The sequence below is a fragment of the Nanorana parkeri genome, unplaced genomic scaffold (assembly GCF_000935625.1).
Source record: "Nanorana parkeri isolate BGI_ZX_2015 unplaced genomic scaffold, ASM93562v1 scaffold225, whole genome shotgun sequence".
NCBI lineage: Eukaryota > Metazoa > Chordata > Amphibia > Anura > Dicroglossidae > Nanorana > Nanorana parkeri.
In genome coordinates, this window is record NW_017306493.1 from 1,083,940 (window position 1) to 1,107,534 (window position 23,595).

The window sequence follows — 23,595 nt, forward strand, 5'->3', positions numbered from 1 at the left end:
TTTTTTTTAAATTTTTGGCTATTATTAGGCTGCTCCAAACTTAGGAACAGCTAATAATAACCATAGAGACTGATCCTGACAGCATGTCAGATTCAGATCTCACTAAAGCTCTTTGATCGTGCCTAGATGATCAGAAATTATACATTTCAAGCAAAGAGATACATTGTATCTCTTTGCTTGAGATGTATCACATAGCTTCATAAACATTGGGCCAGTCTATGGAGCTGTCAAAACAAATAGCAGGGAGGTGAGTCACTCTGCTGCCTCTCTGCTATTTTCAGCTGTCAAATATCGGAGCACTATTTAGCGCTCCCATATTTGCATGTAACGGCTTAATTCTTTCATTAATGAAAGACATAAGCTTTTACAAAAGCTTAACTATTTCATCAATGAATGCCTCAATACTGAGGCATTCAATAATGACTGGTTACCGCTGAGAATCAGCAGTTACCGGCATTACAGAGCCTGATATAACTCACCAGTGTACGTGGCCAGTCATATAGGCACAAAGTGCCAGGACGTACAGTGTACGTCTCCCGTCACGAAGGGGTTAAAAGAGAACTATGGGGTCAGGGCTTTTCCCCATAGCTCTACTAAGGGTAACGGGAGGACACAAACTAGCGTCCTCCCGTGACCCAAAGCTCAGTATACTGCAAGCTACATCTCGCCGTATACTGAGACGCAGCAGCAAGGAGGGATCCCGACATTAATGTCTGGATCCACCCAGCTGTGGGATGGACAGCTGGCTCTGCCAATCCAGAAGCAGAGCCAGCTGTGCCCGCCCCCCTCCCCGTCCGTTCTGCCAGTCAGCCCTGGAAGATCGGAGAAGGAATCCCTGCAGGGAGCCGTGAGTGACAGTCACTGCTCTCTGCAGGGATAGATCGAGAAGTGAGTGAGTGGCGGTATGTGTTTGCTCACTTCCCGATCTACTGAGCCGACCTGTGACAGTTTAATTGTCACAGGTCGGCTCAGATTATGAGGCTGAGCGAAAATCACTCGCCTCATAATTCTCCTTTAATACCAGCCAAGCTCACGATGTAACCATCTGGACCTCAAAACTTCTGTGAATTTCCAGAAGACACTCTTACCCATAACTAGCTGGCTGGATATGGGACACACTAAAGTTTTCCATGCCTAATACGAAAAACAATTAGCACTTCTCCCACAATTCTAAATCTTAACCCTTTATCTTTTTAGAGGAGCTGAGGGCAGCAAGACCATAACCACCGTCAGGCCTAAAGCCTGACTTAAGTCGTGTTCCAATTACACAACAACTGTGTGAAAGAAGAAATCCTACTAAATGCTATGTGGCTACTTGACATCAATGTGTTGCAGTTCAAAAATGTTTTAAAAAAATAAGACATATAGCATTGTGTGTAATAAAGTGGATCTATACTTACCTCCATGATGCAACATCTGCGAGCACCCTCGCCGGCATGTCTTAAGGCTGTGACACACTGCACGCGAAGCGGTGGCGCGCTGCCTTTGCGAGCAGTGTGTCATGTCAATTTCTCCAGGGCACCTCAGCTGGCGAGAGCTCGCGGAACTGAGCGTGCCGAGATGACCAACTTCAACTTCAGCCAATCGGCCAATCGGCTAGCGCGTATAAACCGGCGCGACGGGATGCGACGTCTGGCCGGTTGTTAAGTACGGGCCGATTGGCTGAAGGTGCAGTCAATCATCTGACTGCACTCAGCTCACACACTGCATGCAAAGCTCTGTGCCAGATAGCTTTGCTTCGCTCTGCACGGCTTCGCGTGCAGTGTGTCACGGCCTTTAGGATCTTAAACCATCTTGATTGGCTTGCCTGGGGTGAAAGAACTTCCTGTATTTGCGGAGGTTCATTCAGCAGATGCCCGGATTATAAATGCACAACTCAGTGCACAGTTTAAGAAGTTTGCAAAGAAAACAGGTAAGAATCCACAGTCTCTTGCAATGAACAAAAAAAAACTTCCTTCTCGCAATTTTTTTTAAACTTACAGTAAAGTTCCACTTTAGGTCGGACCCTTGAAATGAACAAAAATAAAAATGCATTTTTGCATTTCAAATACAACTACATCATGAAAAATCTCAGCCTGACATAATGCTTGGATAACACAATTTGTCCATCGTATGTGCAATCTTGCTGTGTAAATACCTCAAGGAAACGGACAAAATGCAGCACATCCATCTCAACTTACCTACAAAGCTCCAGTCTGGAAGGTCTGTCAAGGGTCCATACTCTGAATCACTGCGAGCAAAACCATGCCTGGAGGTAGGACATAAGAAATGTAAGCATACCTTTCCTATTTACAATATGTGCAACATTCTATAGAAGAAACATTTGGTGCACCCTTTCTCCTCCCCTCCCCTCAAAAAATGACTCATTAATTGATCAAACCATTCCATACAGTTATTGGGAAAGCCTAGCAACCACTGACCAGCTTGATGGTGAACTCATAAATGCAATTTTGGGCACTTGCTGAACAACCATTGAAACACAAACCGCATTCATTATTATAGTACAGTGATGTGAAAAAGTAAGTGCACCCCATGGAAATTGTTGCCCTACAAATAAACGTTATATACTTGAAAAATTACACAGACATTGACTTGGTCTATATTATTATATAGGATTTATATAGCGCCAACAGTTTGCGCAACGCTTTACAATATAAGGAAGATGTTACAATTCAAGACACGATGGTAAAGAGGGCCCTGCCCCTGAGGGCTTGCAATCTAAAAGGGAGGGGCAAGTGATACATGAGGAGGGAGCTGTGTGGGAATTGTTTGAGAATGTGATGTTTCAGTGGTCAGTTTGAGGTGGGATAGTCTTTCCTGAAGAGATGAGTCTTAAGGGATCGCCTAAGGCAGTCAGAGTGGGAGATAGGTGGACAGGTTGTGGTAAAGAGTTGCAGAGGATGGGAGAGACTCTAGAGAAGTCCTGGAGGCGAGCATGGGAGGAGTTGACAAGGCAGCTGGAAAGCAGGAGGTCTTTGGAAGAGAGGAGGGGACGGTTATATTCATTCTCATAAACGAAATTGAACAAAAATGTGAAAAAGTATGTACACCCCTAAATGTACCGCCACTCCAATTTAATAAAATTAAAATCAAGCGTTCCAGATTAGGCGCCAATGACACAAATCCGCTTAGGAAGTATGCAGGTGGAACCTGTCTTATTTAACCCCTTTTTCTGCGACCAACATAATACTTATGGCGGCTGTAAAAGCACCCAATCACTTACAAAGCTTCATAAGGTGTGCCCCCGCCATGTATTCTGGGCTCCGCTGAACCTCTTGGGGGCCCAGGACTGCCATGGCAGGAGATAGACTAGTGAACATCTGTTCACCGATCTCCTCTCTGGTGAATGGTCCTGGAAGCGTCAATGAATGTCACTGCCAGGTTCAGAGCCGGGGAAGAAGGTTATCAAGCTCGATCTGTGCTTGATCAGCTTCAATGGAGTAGAAAGGTGACATAAGGGCTCTAATAAACTCCTAATGTCTCCCTAAAGAGAACCTGCATGTATATGGGCTATCACATAGGGGCAAACGTACATACATACCTACCTAAACACATTTGTCGGGTGCAAAAGCAGCGATTGCGCCACGTGTTACATATTGCTGCATACGACAGAATAAGAGCAATCATTGTTGGGCCTTTATTCACATGAATACATTTTACTTTAAAATGATGTCCTGTAAAGCCTTGGTTCTCAACTGGTGGGTCGTGACCCAAAAGTGGGTCGCAACCTGGTGTTCAGTGGGCCGCCGCGTGCCTTCCACTTTTCTAGGTGAGAGGCTTCTCAGCCTATCTCTAGCGCAGCACTGTCAGTTTAAAGTGGGGTGGGCTGGAGCTATGGCCGTGAGGGAGCTCCATCCATACATGCATTGCTTACAGCTTCCTTGCATGTCCTGTAGAGGTGCCTGGACAGGGTTGAAATAACGTCACGTTCTGAGATGCGTCTGTGGTTGTGTGCGAGATTGCGTCTGTTGTTGTGTGCGTCTGTCAGTGTTTTCGAGGGACCGTTCGCACTAGTACAGTGCATTAATCAAACAGTTCTGTGCGATTAACGGGTGGTGTTGCCATGCATTTGAATGGCACCCTAAACGCCCGTAGTTCAATCACCTGCACCGGAACATGTGGTACCGCAATGCCGTGCGTTCCATTGCAGTGCGACTTGGACAAATGTGGCTAGTGAGGTTACACAGGTCGAGAACCACTGGTTGTACCGAAGTTTGTTGCCGTTTCACAGACTCACAAACATTTTTAGTCAAAAGGCTCTGGCAGCGAAATGTTTAAACTTCCAATCTCTATATGGGGTTTGATGTTCTCTTTGCTACTGGTGGGTATGGTGTCATCATGCCAAGATCCTCAATCATTGCACTGCAAAGAAAATAATCTTTAAGAAGTGGTGTAAATTTCAAACAAGTGCTACTTTGTTCAGGACTGGCTGGCCCAGCAAATTCAGCCCATGAACTGCGGGTCTGCAGGTAACTCTTGAATAGGTTGGTGTGCATGAGTCAACAGTCAGAAAGAGATTGTCCAATTTAATCTGCATGAGAGGTGTGCCAGAAAAAAAGCATTTGCTGTTGAAAAAGAACATTGGTGGAAGACTACAGTTTGCCACTGAACATATAGGCAAAGAACACAGAACTATAGGAACAATGTGCTGTGAACTGATGATGCAAAGAGAGCTGTTTGGCCACAGTAACAGTAAACATGTTTGGTGCAAACCGAAAACAGCATCCTGATACCAACTGTGAAGCATGGTGATAGAAATATTATGGTTTGGGGTTGCTCTGCTGCTGCATGGCCTGGGCAGCTTGCAGTCATCAGCCAACTTTGAATTTTGCATCAATATGAAAAGTGTGCTGGATGAGAATGTAAGCCTATTTATCCAAAGATTCAAAACAATGATCTGAAGCACACTGGCAACTCCACCAAAGAATTGCTCAAAAAGAAGACATGGGTCACCCTTATGGGAATGGGTTATGGTAATGTTTTGAACTGTGTTCATTGCATGGCCAACTGAAAGAATGGTGAGAGAATGTTGTTACAGTGACAGAAGCCCCTTCCTAATACATTTTTCATGAATTACATTAGTAATACAATATAGGAGTGACACAGTAATCGGAAATACACTGCTGTGCTGAATATTAATAGTGAATAAAATTAAGGTACTCACTGTTTTCTCCAATCTTGGCCTGCACAGAGAACAGCACTGTTCTGCAAACTTCTTTTAAATGTACATGATACAGATGTCCTATACAAACCCCGTTGCATGCACGCCACTGTAAATATAAACATGCACGTGTGAACAGTATCCAAGCATGGGTAAAGGACTAGAAAAACTTTACATTTATTATTATACAGGTTTAACAGTTTGCACAGCGCTTTACAATATAAAGGGAGACAGTACAGTTAGAATGCAATTCAAGACAAAACCTATACACATGCATGGTCCACACTGAAACCTTTAGGCTAGCCTCACATTTATGTGTTGTAAATGCATTTTACCACGTTACTACAAAGCACACAGTAAAACAAACTGAAGTTCCACTCATTTTGAATGTACCCTAACATATTTCACTCATGAAGTATGAAAGCTGCCATTGCAGACACTGTCTTCACAAAATACTAGTTCCCTAAATACTAGATCTTAAAGTGTATTTCCACTTTTGCAGCCAAATCGGGAGAATGCCTAATCTATGTGTTCCACATTACTATTTACATAGGACAGATTAAAAAACAATATTTAAAATGATGCTAAACTTAGGAGTTAAATCTTAAAACTACATTCAAGTACCTTAACTACAATGAGAACTATGAGGTGAGTGCTTTTCACTCACCTCATAGTTCTAGCCGACCTGTGACAATGAGACTGTCACAGGTCGGCTCAGTAGATCGGGAGGTGAGCGAACACATACCGGGTTCGCTCGCCTCTCGATCCTGTCACGGCTCTCTGCCGTGACAGGGGGAGGGGCTGGATTCCCCTCTCCGATCTGCCAGCGCTGACTGGCGGAACGGACGGGGGAGGGGGCGGGTACAGCTGGCTCTGCCTCTAGATAGGCAGAGCCAGCTGTCACTCACGCAGCTGGGCGGATCCCATCATCTACGTCGGGATCCGCTCCGGCGTCTCAGTATACCGCGAGCTGTAGCTCACCGTATACTGAGCTTAGGGTAACGGGAGGACGCTAGTTTGTGTCCTCCCGTTACCCTGAAGAGAACTATGGGGAAAAACACTGACCCCATAGTTCTCCTTTAACAGAAATGTCTCTTATTTATGTATCACTCAGCTGTAGATCCTCAAATCATCTCTGAATTGGTGCGGACACTGTCCTTCCTTCTGGAGGGTGGCTACTTTTGTTCCCCATGGTCCCTGTGTGTGTTGTAGAGTAGTCACCGCTCCAAGCTCACTCCTGTGATGGACTACAATCTCATGTTTAGTTTACTAATCTGTAGGGATGCACCGATACTGGTTTTCCGTTATCTAGTACCGATATTTTGCTTTCGGTACTCGTCGATACCGGTGCTTCCGTTGGCGTGGAGCCGGCTTCTCGGGCAAACTGATTGCCCGAGAAGCTAGAACCATGTTGTTTAGCCAACTTCCCGGCCAATCAGGAAGCTGGGCGGCGAGTAATGACCCGCCTCCCAGCTTCCTATCCAATCAGGGAGGCTGGTCATTGTGACGATAATGGGGGGTTTGAGACTGAATATTAAAAAATAAAATTGGTTTGTTTCCCCGTCAGAGCAAATGCAGGCATTAACCCCTTCGTGACTGACGACGTACAGTGTACGTCGCCAGCATCGGGGCTGTTTAAACAGACTCCCGGCGACTTTTGCCGCCGGGACTCTGTTTAAAGGAATATAACATGGGTGCAAAAATTGAAAAAAGGGCCTCAGTCATGAAGGGGTTAAATTAGTCATTTGCTAGGCCTCCCACATTCCACCGAACAGAGATCTGCTCTGTGGCTGTGATCTTTTTATTGCCCCAGCCCTAGTGAAAGTCCCAAATATCTCTCTAAAGCTGGTCATACAACCTTACGATTATCGTACGATAATCGCGGGAAATCCCGCGATCGTACGATGTTCGTAAGGTGTGTGGAAGCATTATGGTGGCCCTAATTAAAGGCATGGCACCAAGCACTCATCTATTACCAGTGGACAAGTTATATAAACAAGCAGGTCTGGGAGAGGTGGTGACCCCGCATTCACATGAAAGTCATAAAACCTGAGTTACAAAATAAACTACATTTTATCATTTGGAATTGGGTTTGGATAGTGAAAAATAAAAAGGTTTAGCCTCCTTCCTGCTTTCCCTCCCCAGCCCTGCCCTAGGGGCCGGCTGCGGAACACCCTCCAAAAGGGGCTTATAAAATATTCTGTCTAGGCGACTAGAGGGCGCTCTGGTTTTTGAAAACATCAAGTAACTGAGAAGTCTTAACATCGCAGAAGAGTTCCCCTTTAATCTTTGGACATTATTGGATGAAAGCATTGCTTAAAGGGCCCTGCAGACTTCCCCTTTGCTTATTGAACTCTGTCAGAACTCCTAATTCCAGGACTGTTGAGTATTCTCCTTTTATTTTGCTGTTGTATACATATGTTGTCTCTTTTTATTAAATCTTTTTCTGTATATTTTCTGCACCGTTTCTTTTATTAAAGGACGATCTTAAAAATCATTAAGCTTATCTCTACGCTCTAAATACGAACTTAAAGTATTCTTGCCTCTGTGATGAGCGCTACTGTATAGTGACTCCTGTCATTTTCCTGTCTGAGAGGACAGCGTATCACAGGCATTGATTAAGTGTTTAAATTGTCGCAGCATTTGCTGGACACGGTTGGGGTTCCGTAACGAAAAATACATGGTGGCAGCGAATGTTTGGTGGGTAAAAGGTTAACTGCGGAGTTAACCAACCCTGGTGACGATCGCTCTCAGTCTGCTGGCATGAGATTGTGTCCTGCGAGCTGGGAAATCTCTGTGCAGAGTGAGGCTGAGAGTGGTATCGTCACGTTCTTGCGACCCTCAGTTCAGACTTGCGTATAGTCACGTGGGATTGACGTACAGGGGGTCTGGGCCGGGCATACGTCACAGTCATTACTTGCAGCCCAGCTTCCTGATCGCACGGGAAGATGGCTCCATGATCCCCCTAGGGAACTGCCAGTCAGAGGAAATCTTCCTCTGACTGGAAGTTCTGGTTTCAGGGAAGGAATCTGAGCTTTTGGCTGAGTACTAGTACATGCCCAAAAAAATCGGTATCTGTACTGATACTAGTATCTGCATCAGTGCATCCCTAGTAATTTGTATTGAGATTGTAGTCCATCACAGGTGAGCTTGAATGCATTTTAAGGTTTAACGACTGACTTTAAAAGTTGTTTCTTATCTTTTTACTTGCTTAAAATTAGGGATGCACAGATACTTTGAGTACCAGTGCAATGCTGTACTCAAATGAATTTTATACCATTTTTTGGGGACAGATAGCGCTTTCTTTTGGTGGTATTTAATCACCACTACGGGTTTTTATTTTTTACTATATAAATGAAAAAAGTACCGAAAATTTTGGGGAAAAAAACCTGTTTTCCCTACGTTATTTTATAAAACAATTATTATGACCCAAATCTTTGGCAAAATATAAAAGACGGGATCACGTCGGGTAAACAGACACCAAACATGTCAAGCTTTAAAATTGCGTGCGCCCGCAAACTCGCAAAAACAACAATACCCAAAAATTGGCCATAGGCGATGCTTTAAAAGCTTTTAACTGCTCATCAGTTTAGTGTTATCAGTGATTGATGGCCCTAAAATTATTGCTCTCACTGCGACGATATGTAACATGTGTGACGTAATGGATGCAATAGTCGTTTCCGCACTCGATGCATGTTTGCATGTGGGGGGCGGGGGACTTTAATTTTTATTACCTTATATGTGAATTTTTAAGTTTTTAATATTTTTTTTGTAACTAATTCTTTTAAACCTTTTTTTTTTTCAAGCCCCCTTTGTGATAGCCAATTTTCAGTGACAGGTCCTCTTTATGTAGACATCAGAGGTCTGTAAGACCCCTAATGTCACCTAGGGACCCCCAGAGAAGCTGACGAAGCAAACACCTGCTTCACCAGCTACTCTCCGGTTTCTGTACCGGAGAGTGACAGAGGAATGCGGAAGTGATGTAATACACATCACTTCCTGCATTTCGAAGAGGAGACCAAACGGAGTTCGTGTACTGATCTCTGTTTAATCTCCGGCCGCAGAGCTGCTGTGGTGGTCGGGAGCTCGGGATCGCCAGCAGCGGAGGGAGTGCGCACACCCGCACGCATATTACCAGCGATCGGGCGTCTGTACAGACGCCCGAACGCTTGTATGTAAACAGCCATCGCTGGCTGTTTACATTCCAGGCTGGTTTCCCGCTCGTGCCCGCCGCCTAGTGGCGGGGCGGGAAGTGCGCGCCACCTAGCGGTGGGCACGAGCGGGGCCGGATGGGACGTTTAAAAACGCCCACCCGCATTCAAGAAGCCGCTGTCACTTTTTGCATATATCTACAGCTTGCTAGCAGTAGATATATGCAAAAACACTGGAGGGTTCAATAACCCTTTAACCACTTCAAGACCAGGTGTTTAGACCCCCTTCCTGGCCAGGCCATTTTTCAGTATTCAGCGCTGCGATACTTTGACTGACGTTTATTCCGTCATGCAGCGCTGTACTGAAATGAATTTTATACCATTTTTTGGGGACAGATAGAGCTTTCTTTTGGTGGTATTTAATCACCACTACGGGTTTTATTTTTTATTATAATTAGGAAAAATTACTGAAAATCTTGAAAAAAAAACGTTTTCTGTAACATTGTTAGGAAACATTTATTATTACCCAGGTTTTTGGTCAATTATAAAAGATCAGGTCACGTCGGTTAAATAGACACTAAACATGTCAAGCTTTAAAATTGCGCGCAACATCCTTAACCCCATAGTTCTCCTTTAAGGAGGGGGCTGGGAAGTTCATGTTTACCATGTTTAATTAAGCCTGTCTGTATTGTACTGCACTACACACTGCCTGTCCAAACATAGTTTAGTTTCTCAAATTTGACTGCAAAAGTGGAACTACACTTTAAAGAACTATGGGGGGGGGGGGGGGAACATATTTATCTATTTTTTTAACCTGTTTGGATTACTACAATAAACTTTCGGATTACATTTACTCTGGTTTGTGCGGCTGATCTTTTGAACAAGTGTGAAGCACACTATAGCCTGCACCCAGGGTATGGTCTGACTGCAGCAGAAGTTAGAATGGAGCGGTGAGTCTGTGGGGCTTTCTTGAACAATCATCTCCATAATTAGAGCCAACATGTAACACTGCAGCTGTCACACATCAGCTCTATAGATCAGCGGTTTGTGATCGCTCAGTTCCTGGCCTTCTCCCTGCAAAGAGCAGTGACTGTCAGTCTCTGCTCCCCGCAGGGATTCCCTCCTCTCCTCTTTTTATTCCTCCGGTGCTGACTGGAGGCATAGACAGGGGAGGGTGTGAGCACAGCTCGCTCTGGTTCTGTGCAGTAGCTCATTAGATGCTAACTTTGGGTCACAGGAGGACATTAGTATATGCTCTCCTGTGACCCAATAAAGAACTAAAGCCAAAAAAGGTTTGGCCATAGTTCTCTTTTAAAGCTGCCTAAAAAAAAGTTTAAAGGTCAGTTCCCTGCAATAGAAGTGCTACCATACTAACCTCTGTGACCTGTGCTTCCCACAACGCTTGTTCCAGGTCAGTAATCAGTATTGAGGCTACAAAGCCAACTTGCATTTAGGGAGATCACCAGTGTCAACTAACTCAGTCTTGTCCACCCAAGTATTCATATTTTATACCTGGTCAGCACAGGGGATCCTGTCATTCAAGTACCCTAACAGTACCCAGTTACTACAGTGCTGACAGCACAATCTTCCAGGTCATGTATGGTGCAGAGCTGTGCTCTGAAAACACAGGGAGGGAAATTTATCAAAAGTGGAACAGACAGAAATCTGGAGCAGTTGCCCAGGGCAACCAATCAGCTTCTCTCCAGTTTATTTAAGATTTGAAAATGAGACAGCAGGTGCTGATTGGTTGCCGTGCAGAGCTGCTCCAGTTTTGATATATTCCCCTCAGTGTGCTCCCTGATTGGACAAGAGGCACTGATGTCAGGATCTGTCACTTGTCCAATCAGAGAGCACAATGTACTCATTGAGAAAACAAATACTAGGCACCCTCTGAATGGGCGCTGTGCCAAGTGAGAGACCCCTTGTGTTCTCAGGAGCACAGCACCATACATGGCAAGGAAGATCACTGTAAATCACCATAGTATTACCAGCTACTACAGTGCTTTACAGGATCACCCTGGACAGACCAGGTATGACATATGCACACTTGGACCAAGGCAAGTATATATAAATATATATACACCTGGATATCATCTTTAAATACACATACAACACAGTGTAGAGCTCAGAATTCCATCTGACAATCCTAGCAACTCTCTCTCTTCCACCCCCCCATGAGTACACAGACCAGCAGCATACACTGCCTATTGCTTCGTACAAAACGTCAGGCACTCAACTCTTTGTATATGGAACACACAGGAGAAAAACGGCACATGATGTACCCCCGACACTCAGAAGTCAAGAAACGAACTGACTTCCAGGACACACACACACATAGACGCCATAAAATTCTGGAAAGTTTCCGAAATCTTACAAAACACATGACACACATCACATCTCTGTCACCCTCCTCACCCAGCAAGGGCGCCGCCATTTTTCCCCGCCCACCCGCGCGCACCGCTAGGTCACGTGGATGTCAGTGTCAGGTGACCGCAGCGAGTATCCAGGGGCTGTGTATGTGTGTGTAGGAATAGGGCGGCGACTCGGCGAGTTCGGAGTTGATCCCTGTACAATGGCTGACGCTGTGTGTAGCACAGGAAACGGATCAGACATAGGAGGCGACTTCATTGTTAATGAGTATTATGATACGTCCTCTGCGCCATATCTGAGGGAGAGCCTACTATCATTTTGCAGTCTGCACTAGGAACACGGCGGCTGGGCTGTGAATGGACCGTCACAAGTTCTAGTGGCATGATTCAATTTTTCCCTCTTCTTCGAACTTAGTTATAATCCAAAGACCACCTTCATCTACCCGAGGTTCCAGTTTGGGTACTAGCATAAGTAAAAGAACAAGGAGAAGAGTGAAAAAACTTCCAAATTTTCTTTACCCTGTTGACCCCACCCTCCTGCACAGAATTAGAGCCTCATTCCCTCAAACTCCATACTTACCAAAATTGTGCTGCCAAGGCCTTCCACACTGTTTAAATCTCTCTACTGGTTTCTTCATATGGATGCCAATGCATATGCACAATGTAATTACATAGAATTAGGATTTAGAAATGGGCCAGGAGATGATCCATCTGTGTTTGAAAGTTTCTTTACCCTTTCAATAACTACCTATCCAGGAAAAAAAAAGCTGCTTCTGGGTCCTTTGGGTTCCAGTAACATGGCCATCTTAGAAAGCACTGGTCACACATTCTATGCGGCTAGGAAGAATATGGCTAGGGCTACACTGGCGATTAAACCTTCTTGCCACTGAGAGATTCATCTGCCTGTTGGCAATTTGCATTTCACTGAAGTGTAGTGCTAATAAGATGATGAGGAACAAGTAGTTACATTTCTCAGTAGCAGACTGTAGTGTTATGTGTAGTTTAAAGGAGAACTATGGGGTTAAAGGAGAACTATGGGGTCAGTGTTTTCCCCCATAGTTCTCCTTGGGGTAACGGGAGGACACAAACTAGCGTCCTCCCGTTACCAAAGTTTCACAGCGATCGTGGTGCGTTCCAGCAAACGTGGTGCGTTTCGGTGTGAACAAGGCCTTAAAAAGCGACGCGCCAGCCACCCCCTCCCATTTCAATTAATATTTTTTATTAAACACTTTAAATGTTTTAAATACCTTTTTTAGACGTCCAGAGGTACAGGTGTGGAGAAGGACGGCGTTGGTCGCAGAAGTCCCAGGCGAGAAGAAGAAGAAGCCGCTTCAGAGTCCAGTCCCCACGCGCAGGCTGCCGGAGAATGATTTCTCCCTCGCTCCCTCTCTCTCTCTCTGATGTCACTTCCTCTCCCTAGCCGAGAACACCAGAGAGAGGGAGGGAGTGTGTGAAGACAGCGCCGCCCGGCTGCAGCCTCGATGACAGCTGATCGCGCGCCGGTGACAGCTGATCGGCCGTCGCCGACACTTCATCCACTGCCGCCGCTGACACCTCATCGCCGGCCGCCCTCCGCCACTCACAGCCCGCCGTCCGCCGCCGCTCACAGTCGCCGTCCGCCGCCGCTCACAGTCGCCGTCCGCCGCCACTCACAGCCAGCTGTCAGGTGAGCAAGTCTGCGGCTTGAATCCTGTGCCCGGGTCTGCCAAAGTCGTGTACCCGGGCACAGGATTCCAAAACCGGACTGTCCGGGTCATTCCCGTACGGGTGGCAACCCTAATCTAGAGGCAGAGCCAGCTGTACCCGCCCCGTCCGTTCCACCAGACAGCGCTGCAGGGAGCCGCGACGGTATGCATTCGCTCACTTCCCGATCTATTGAGCCGACGTGTGACAGTTTCATTGTCACACGTCGGCTCGAACTATGAGGCTGAGTGAAAATCACTCATCTCATAGTTCTCCTTTAATCTCTTAGCAGTAATCGGTCATGTAGCTCCAGCCTATTTGTGCAGAAATAGTTACTGACTTGCCAGCTCAGTGTTATTGCCAAATGACTAAGCAATTGTAGCTGGTACTGTGATGATTATGAGGTATTATAAACCCCAAGCTGTTTGGGGAGTGCCACCTTCATTCCTCCAAAATTCACAAATCAGCAGCAAAACAATCAGATTTACATCTTTTGTCTGTGAGGTAGAGATGGCCCCTTTGGGAAAACACAGACTAGACTGAATCAACAAAAAGCAGGCCATCATGAATTCCTTTAAAACATTTTACCTACAGCATCTTGGACAGGAAACAGTCCCAGTGTCATTAAAACCATTACCCGGATGCTCCCTTACACCAGAGCCTACTAAAAGCTGCCCTAAATAGTTGTAAAATAGTCTTGCAGCAATACATATTGGTAAATCTTGCTTTTTTTTTTTTACTTGAAATTGCCCTGTCAGATCTAATGCTCAAATCTATTCATATTTCATAATCAGTACTTTAATGGTGATATCTATAAAACGTGCCTATGCAAATGTATAAGGGAGTAACAATCAATTTGATACCAAACATTCCTGTGTTATCATGTACATATTTAGTCTTTATCAAGTCCTAATTTCATTCCGTTAAATACTATGTTGGCTGCAGGATTGCAAAACCGTGTCATGTAGTAATATGGTTGAAATAATTGTCTGCTGAAGTATAATGCAACCCTTCAGCACTCCTATATCACACCCCTCAGCTCTTTTAATTGGGTTGGAGGTTGGCTCAGCAACATTAGAGGGTAAACAATAAACTGCTGCTATTGACAGCCAGATGTCTTGTATACCATTGAAATAATGAAAGATTGCTATGGGTCATTCATGAATGCCAATTACCTTAATACATCAGATTAGACTCTGCTGTGCACTGGACTCTGCCGAAACCAAACACTAGGCAAACTTTGCTAATACTTTTCACTTTTAATCCTATTTATTTTACTGTTACTTAATGTCTACTTTGTAATATAATCTCTGTAAATATTGTCTTGCACTATTTTTCTTTTCATTAAAACAATAATTTTAATTTGTTAGGCTAAATCTCTGGGGCCTAAATAGGATATTAAAGAATCCTTGCCTCAATAAAGAAAGCTCAGGGGTGTGGAACTTTTTGAAAAAACTACTTGTCCAAGGGCTAAAGCGGGGCTCGAATCTACTTGTCCCTCATGACAATCTACTTGTCACTATACAAAAATTTGCTTTAATCAAAACTAGGGATGCACCGATATAGGTTTTTGGGTATCGAGTAGGAGCACTGATACTTTGCTTTTGGTACTCACATATAGAGTATCGGTGCTTCTGTTTGCCCAGGAAGCCTGCTCCATGCCATCAGGAAGCTGGGCAGCAGGTAATTACATGCTACCCAGCTTCCTGTTTGCCAGGGAAGCCGACTCCATGTTGTTTGGCCGGCTTGATTGTGATTGGCCAGGAAACCGGCTTCCCAGCCAATCAGCATTGAGCCAGCCAATCAGGAAACCGGGCGATGAGTAATGGCCTGATTGGGCCAATCAGGAAACCGGGAGCGGGTCATTAGTCGCTGCCCCGCTTCCTGAATGCACGGGAAGCTGGCTCCATGTTCCCCTACAGCACTGCCGGTCAGAGGAAACCTTCCACTGACCAGAAGTTCCAGTGTTGGGGAAGGTATTGGAGCATTTGGGCGAGTACAAGTACTTGCCCAAATATTCTGTATTGGTGCAATCCTAATCGAAACTGTATTTGACTGTGCTAAATAGTGCTTCTCACTTCTCAGTGCTCCCTGCAGGGATTCCCCCCTCCCCGCTCTGATCCTCCAGCGCTGACTGGAGGAACGAACGGGGGAGGGGGCGGGTACAGCTGGCTCTGCCTCTAGATAGGCAGAGCCAGCTGTCAATCACGCAGCTGGGTGGATCTCCACAGTAATGTCGGGATCCGTGTCGGACAAAACTGCTCGTTAACATCTATGGGCACTATATAAAGGATTTTTACTTACCTGATCCTTGCTTACCTTAAGTCGGCACTCGCATATCTCCCCTATACTCCAGCTTGTGGCCTGTCCCTTGGCATCCTCACTATGGCTCCTGCATTAGACATGATGATGTCAACAGGCCTCTGACCATTGGAGCACAGGGGAAAGAGGCTCTGGGCTCCTAGCCAAAAATGAGCAGTTAACCCTAACAGTGTGTCAGGGTTTCTTACCCTTCCTTGTCCAGTCGCTTGTGCATGGCTTTAGTGTTTCTGACCCTGCAGTTGCTCTTTGGCGCCCTCTTAAATCCAAACCCGCAAACATCATCATTCTGCTGTGACTGGCAAACTCCTGGCTGATTCCTGTCTCAGAGTGATGATGTAGGCACCAAGTCACTATTTAACCTTCACCTTGTGTATTCAGTCTCTGCCCTTGCATTTGTTCTGATAAACCAAGCATGCTACCGTTATTCCTGATTTCCGTGTATGATCCTGGCTCTGGCTGACTAATCTCCTGGTACCTGACTCCGGCTATTGTTTCCATTCATCTTGTTCTCCATGCTCCCTGACCTGGTTTCGCTGACTACCTATTTTGGCATCTGACCCCTGGCTTAGCACTGACAGCGTCCTGGACCTTCTCTATTGTTTTTTGCCATTTATGTTTATTGTTGTTTTCAATAAACTCCTTTTATATTTTAAACCTGCACTTTAAGTTTCAGTCTGGTTTCTTGGTTCCCTAATACGGTGTGGGGCTAGCCCCACTGCATGGGTAGTTTTTTTTCCCTGGGGATGGGCTTTCTAGTTCAGAATAATTAAAACATGTGGTTGTGGCTACTGTTTGTGTGTGTAAAGGGTTTACTGCAGAGTTAACCAACACCAGTGACATTCATTCCTAGCCTGCGGGAACTTAAATTGCTTTCCCGCAAGCTAGAAAATCTTTTCACTGCAGCTGTTGGCAGCTTGGTGGGATATTTCTGCCTTAGAACATTAGTGCATGAGTTAAGCAACTAACCCTGCACTAAAGGCCTGTAAACAATTCTTAGGCTGTCCATACACTACTTGTTTTTTCATGTTCAACCCTGTGGGCTGAATGAGAATATAACACTCAATTTCCTCTGCCAGGCTATTGTACTCTGAGAGTGGTAGGTGGGCCACTACCAGAATACTGGAACAGTGACCATAGCTGATTGGCTACAGTCAGTGTTCAGCTGAGAATTTTAGGTACAAGTGGTTCTGGTACAGCCCTGCCAGGTGAGGGTACACAGACTGAAACTAATGTACCAATAAATGCAACCTCCAGCCCACAGCCTGAGCATGCCAGCACTACACTGTCTGTACCCAATATTGAATGCCCCCAGCACTACAATGGATACTTGCTATGTACTCCATGGTGTACCTGCAGTTTTTCCAGGCCTAACATGCTCACCAACATAGTCAATTATTGTAGGTCCTGTGATACCTGCCAGCGGGTTGCCAATAATTGACAAATATTTTGAAGAGTGTGGCGATGGACATTATTGGTTCACCAGCCATTCTCAGCAGTTCAGGCTAAAGTTACATCCTGACATTAGGAAGGCCCGATGTGGGAAGCCTTTGCCATCTACTCCTGGGAATGGGTGATGAACTCTTTACACTACATGTTGCCTCTGATGCTCATGTGACCCATTGAGCACTTTTCCGATATTATTACTCTTACAATTCTCATGAGTAATGAATAAGTTTGATTTGACTATTGTGTTATTATTTTAAGTGGCCATTTTACTTACCCATTGCGATGTGGAAATGCTTGGTATCTTAGTACAGCTTCTGAATATCACACAAGCAATCCAGTTTAAATATTGAAGGGCATCTTGCCATGATGCATCCCTTAACATCCCTTCGTATGGCCTTAAAAGATGTGAATGGCCCCCACCCCAACTGTAAATGGCTGGACTGGGTGAATGTTCTTAATGGTTGTCGGTATTTGAAGGAGGATGTCACAAAACACAACTCTACCTTGTAGCTTTAACATATTTTGAGTCACTGACAAGTCAGATTTAAGTCAGAACTACTTCTCTGTAAACATGTTCGGGGTTTGTGACACAAAGAAATGAAACCAAAGGGTCAGTATTAAGCAGCTCTGGCAATTCTGCTATATAACATGAATGATGTGTACAGGGGCCATGACCATATGTCCTTACTCAAGGGACAGTGTTCAGGCTTGGCTGCTCATGTGCCCTTGTCTGTATCCTCGAAAGAGGAAGACAAGTGCACAATGTTCCCCCATACACAGAATCACTTAGAATTTCTCGTCGCTGCAGACACGTTGCCACTTTGTCTTGAATGTCCTGAATACACACTCCATGAACTGCCTTGTTCAGAACCTAAGGTGCCATTTTTTACCAAAAGAAAATGTTTTAACAAAACAAAATCCACTTATTTCAATCCTTAGAAACTCAATCAGCAGATAAGAGATAAAAGGATAGGAAGGAAAGAAAAAGGCTGCTTTATTCTGTACATGTCATTGGAACACATATGTCATAAAGATAAATAAAGAGGCGTAGCAATTGTGGATGAGCCCCATGACTTTATAGGCTTAGGAGCAGTTGTAGACACTGCAGTAACACACCAGTGTGCAGGGAAGCTCATCTATGACACCGCTTGACTGAAACAATATCAAACTCTTGGAAAACATCTTCTATTAATCTAAAAGAAGTACTCTTTCCTTTCTCTATACCATCTTATTGTACATATTAGGTATGCAAGAAAACAACCATTTCTCAAGGTTTAAAGTTTTATTAGGTGCTGAAAATGCACAGTCATATGTAATAGGCCTCTCAATGCAACCTATTCTAAGGTTGGGCACTCTGTGTGGTGTGTTCACAGGCAGCTATCCAATAAGTCACACTTCAAGTTTTCCAGATGGTGGAGTCACGCTTACGAAGGCAGACTCTTCACATCTCTCTCTTTGGCTTCTGCAATTAAAACATATACATCAGTGCAATTACCTATTCATTTAACATACACAAAATATACAGTTTATGTTCACTGGGTGTGGGTAACAAAACACACAAATGTTGCCACTCTCTATCTATTGGGTCTGAAATTCACAATAAATGTCTACATTGTAGGGTGGATTATATGATTCGGAAGGAAATGCTACCTCGAAGGGTTGAACATTGAATATTGTAAAAGACAAAATGCAAATTGTTTTATGTTTATCTTCAGATTTCAAGCTATTGTTTTTCTTGTTATATATCTGTGTGTGAATGTTTAACTTAGCTATAACAGTCAAAAAGAGCATGTATTACTGGCAAACTGTATATTATTCACCAAGTGTATCTAATATTTCTGGAAAAGGTAGAGAGACCTCACCAGTGTGTAACAAAATGCACTGAACCAGATGGCAACTTTTGGCATCTTGATTGTCAGTGCCATGTTATATCAGCATAATGAAAGGCTACTGTAGACACTCTCTCTAATTTGCAACTAGCCAGGGTGCCAGGTACTGCTGTGACATGCCATTTTTAGATTTCAGAGAACACATGGCGCTGCTACACTTGAATTTTGTTGCATGAGTCCCTTTTCCATGTACAGAAGGCCATTGTTCTTAACTAACTTTATACCTAAAAGAATTACATAATCTCAGCGTTAGAAAAGAACTCCACTATATAACGTATGCCTGAATATATTTTAAAGAAGAACTCCAGGAATGCATTGTTTTTTAATAACCCTTGCAGTGGGGCTACCCCATGCACTGAAAGGGTTATTTGCTTGCTTGTGTCTAGGTGCTAAAATAACAAAGATATACTCACCTGAAGCTCCGAGCCAGCCAGCTGTCACAGCACTCCCTCCAGCCTGTCTCCCCCTCCCTGCAGCATTGAAATCTTCCTGAGTGTTCTCACGTCTATACACTGTGTATAGATGTGATGATTTACAGGACATTAGACAGCTGCAGAGGAGGGGGCGAGATGTTGGAAGAACCAGTCTAAGAAGAAGCCGGCTTGGAGCTTCAGGTGAGTATAACTTTGTTATTTTTGAGCCTAGGCACAAACAAGCACTTAACCCACTGCAAGGATTAAACAAAATAAATCCTGGAGTTCTTTAAGTGCATGTCAAACCAAAAACATCCCGGCTGCACTGCGGCTCTGCTTTGTCAGTATATAGCGGGCAATAGCTCGCTATATGCTGCATTTTAGGTCACAGGAGGACATTAGTCCTTGGTCCCCTCTAACTGAATTAACTAATCGGTTCTCTGCATATATTTAATTCAGTGCAACATTTGCTTGTATTAAACCATTAAAATGACCTGGAAGGAGGTTATAATTGCACTGCTGAGAAACTTGCTATTTTTAATATTAAAGTGTCCCATGGGTGCAGTTATAACCATCTTTCAGGTCTTTTTAGTATTAGTATTTAACCTTACCTGATCTATGCATTCTTTCTTCCATTTTGCTCACTTTTGAGTAGGCTTAGGACTTACCAGCCATGTGGCGTAGTCCACGTTGCAAGGCATCACCTGTCTGAGGCATTTTCTGTTCATACGTTTGCAGTGTAATACCTGTTCCAGTCACTAGAACAAAATATCATAGTTAATCTCTCTCTATAAATTAAAATACAGCACATAAATCATGTCTTCATACTTAAAGAGACACTGTTACCTTGCCTAAAGATGACCCCTGATGCTCTCCTTGCCAGTGTTTCCTCACCATTCCTGCTTCTGTCACAGCTGGTGACAATATTCAGTGACAGCCTCCCATATGACAATGCTCTGGTCTAACGGCCATTCCTTAGGCCAGAGCACTGTCCACTCTCCTTGCATCCAATACCAGCCAACTAGGGATTCTAGTGCAGGCTGTGACTGAGACAGGAACAGTGAGGGAGTGCTGACAAGATGAGTATTAGGAGTTTGGAGATGGCCCATTACGAAGATACTGTCACTTTGCACTGAATCTCAACCTACTTCTGTTTGTTTTCCTAATTCTTCTTTTTGGTCACCCATACAACATCAGGCTAACTGAGTGCTATGTAGATACTATGCCAGAGATATCTACTTATTGTTTGCCCATGCAGGTTTACTTTAATGCATACCCCCCAGCCCTATACTACCCTCTCATTTGCTTCCACACCACTCTGTTTGGCCAATTGGAGATAAAGGGTAGTCCTGTGTAAAGGTGCCCATACACCTAAAGGTGCCCATACATCTGTGTATGCCCTGTGTATGGGCAGTGTACAACCGCAAATACTGTACAATCGTACGACTTTTGACTTTCAAGCATGTTCGAAAACTTTGGCCGATCGTACGATTATTGCAAGGTTGGTGGCGTTTCCGTACGGCAAAAATCATACGATCTACACTGCTACACTGTGAGATTACTCCATCCACACAGTTAAGTGTAGATGGAGAAATCTGTTGCACCTTTTCTATCTAACCACAGAAAATCTGCAGATAATTGTAAAGGTGCCCACACACCTTGCGATTAACGGACGATAATCGCAAGGTGTGTGGAAGGCGTGCGACCGTTTCTACTGTACGGTCGCACGACTTTTGTCTTACGAACATGTTAGAAAACAACTCGCCAGAGTCAACTCCCTGTATGATTGCATTAATTGGCCACAGTGGTGTCACGTTTAATGAGTCATATGCTCCTCTATACCCAGAAGTATCAGGAATTTCTTTGACTTTGGGTGCTGAATGGAGCAATGGGGGAGTGGAGGAAAAGTAAGCATATGTTTGTGGATCTAGCAGGGTTATAGCAAACCCATTGCTTTGCCATATTGGCAAAGCATGGGTTTGTTTTTTTAAGTGTTGCCCAGTACTGCCAATTAGTTTTCTAGGTCAGGTTACTAAATGCTTACTATGGGGAACAAGTTTCCATATGTCAGTATCACTGATGTTTGGCTGAACCCAAACACAATTATATTTTGTAATGAGATTTTTATGTACCAAGCTCTTCAAAAAAATACAGTTTTATCTTTATACAGTAAGCTACAGTCATGTCTTCTTTTCTCTGGATATGATTACTAAGTATACATGATTTTATAAAAAAAGATCTCACCAGAAGTTGGCGCTTCAGCTGAATCACATGACTGCATCCTCCGAGATCGCTGAGGTTTCAGAGGAGGCCTACGCACAGGTGGTGCACCATCTAATGAAAGCATTTTTGAAAAAGTAAGGGATTACATCACAGTGCAGGGGTCGTTGTAAATCACAGTAGAATGGAAAGAGAGAGGGCACACAAACAGCAAAATATAATGGATAGCAAACGTCAGAAATGAAAACAAATGTAGAATGTAGAGATATACAGCAAGGCTGAATGCATTTACAAACCAAAACTGAGAAAGCGGTAACAGATATAGGCAGCAAAAATGCAGACTTGGGTAAAGGTGGGTGAGAGAGTGAGCACTGCATGCTGTGTAGTCTTTGCAATGGGCTGTTCCCACCTCCCGCTGGGGGGGCCGCCTCTTTCACAGGTTCTCTGATTCTTGGCCTGGGCACTGGAATTTCCTTCCTCGCCTCTTCCGGACATTCGGTATCACCTTGCCCCCCCCCACAAGACACTTTCCTACCCCGTGGGGCAGCAACTGGCCGCAGTTCTGCAGAAGGGGGGCAGGAAACAGTAAGACCCCCCTGGAAAAACAAGGGACGGGAATGTGCAGTGAATGGGAGGTAAACATTCTCGGTCACCCTGTTATCTGGGGACAGATTGCTTCATATAAAAGAAGTAACTTAGATCCAAGTACCCCACTGCTCAGGTCTGTTAGTCACACACTAGTGACATTTTCTGTATTTCATACTAACATGCAAGGTGCAAACGATATGGTGACAGCATTGAAACCTAGATTAGTTTCTTTATGGTAGATAATCCCAACACCACACGTTTTCTTGACAATTGGTCCCTACTTTTGTTTTTACACTAGCATTGCTTGGATGACCAAAGAATCCTTAGAGTTATATAAACATCTAACTTGATAGAACACAGAATACATTACTGCTCAACTTAGTTCTGCTGCAAAGTTCAATAGAATGGGTGCAATTCAAATGCTGGTTTTCAGCCCACAGCAAAAATCACATGTAATAAAGTAAACTGCATCTGCATTCCAATATCTGCTAGTTTGGTAAGTATACTCAGATAACAATGGTGCAGTATGAAGACACACAAAGCCCCTCACACATCAATGCTTAATCATAGCATTAATTAGATGATTCATAGGCTCTATGATTAAGCGCTGATGCGTGAAATGAGTTAGCACTGCACTGCACAGGAGCAGATATTTTGAACCATAAAAATTCAGAAGAATTCATCAGACTAACACCGTAAAGCAGCCATAGACACTAAGGGGTGATCACTTAAGACCAGTGGCATGCTATGTAAAAAAGGTTTTTTTATGGAATCAGAACTAAGCAGTAATATTTTTTATCTTTTTTAACAATTGTATGTACTTAGACCACCAGTCTGGCACTCAAAGCAGGAAAAATGGTATCTCTGTGGACAGTAGCTAATGTCACCCACTCCCTTTCCCAAACCTGCCATGCTGATATCATGCTGCATGTCCATCATCATTTGGGGATAATTTGAGATGGGTTCATAAATAAGTAACAGTGCCTGATTCTGACTGGCTCCAGACTCGTCTGTGCCCTTGGTGCCCAAAAAAGATTGCTAGCATAGGGTATTTATGAGTAATCCCCCTACCTCCCCTTTGGGGTTAAGTAAGTTGCAACCTTTGCTATTCAAACACCAGATAGCTTGTAGCTCCCAAAACAGAAAAGTAATCTTCGTGCTACAAAAAAATAAAATAAAATTCTACATACAAATACGGTCTGTTGAAGTGATGTCCGCAGGTAACCAGAGTTCCATGTGACCTCATAACCAATCACTGGCTAGGATCTCCTCATTTTCAAGCCGGTGTTTCCTGATACTTACCTTAGCCTAGGTACTGGTAAAAATTCTGCATTAATTGTTAGGTTGAGTGTA

The 23,595-nt window shown here is 44.2% G+C and overlaps 2 protein-coding genes across 4 annotated transcripts in view; both read right to left on the bottom strand.

Moving 5' to 3' along the window:
• Positions 1 to 11,799, bottom strand: part of MRPL52 (mitochondrial ribosomal protein L52) — a 21,279-nt gene extending 9,480 nt beyond the window's left edge. The window contains exons 1-3 of the mRNA XM_018556123.1: positions 11,728 to 11,799; positions 5,165 to 5,270; positions 2,181 to 2,248 (exon numbers count right to left, since the gene is read on the bottom strand). Coding sequence (XP_018411625.1) covers positions 2,181 to 2,248; positions 5,165 to 5,270; positions 11,728 to 11,746 — 193 coding nt within the window. The 5' untranslated portion in view covers positions 11,747 to 11,799. The remainder of the gene's footprint in view (positions 1 to 2,180; positions 2,249 to 5,164; positions 5,271 to 11,727) is intronic.
• A 6,311-nt stretch (positions 11,800 to 18,110) lies between these two features.
• The window catches only part of CARMIL3 (capping protein regulator and myosin 1 linker 3), a 78,003-nt gene continuing 72,518 nt past the window's right edge, over positions 18,111 to 23,595 (bottom strand). The window contains exons 37-40 of one of the 3 annotated variants that reach the window (XM_018556138.1): positions 22,064 to 22,250; positions 21,679 to 21,768; positions 20,103 to 20,192; positions 18,111 to 18,594 (exon numbers count right to left, since the gene is read on the bottom strand). In XM_018556138.1, coding sequence (XP_018411640.1) covers positions 18,557 to 18,594; positions 20,103 to 20,192; positions 21,679 to 21,768; positions 22,064 to 22,250 — 405 coding nt within the window. In that variant the 3' untranslated portion in view covers positions 18,111 to 18,556. Of the gene's footprint in view, positions 18,595 to 20,102; positions 20,193 to 21,678; positions 21,769 to 22,063; positions 22,251 to 23,595 lie in introns of those variants that run through there. The other 2 variants (XM_018556139.1, XM_018556141.1) reach the window with 2 other exon arrangements.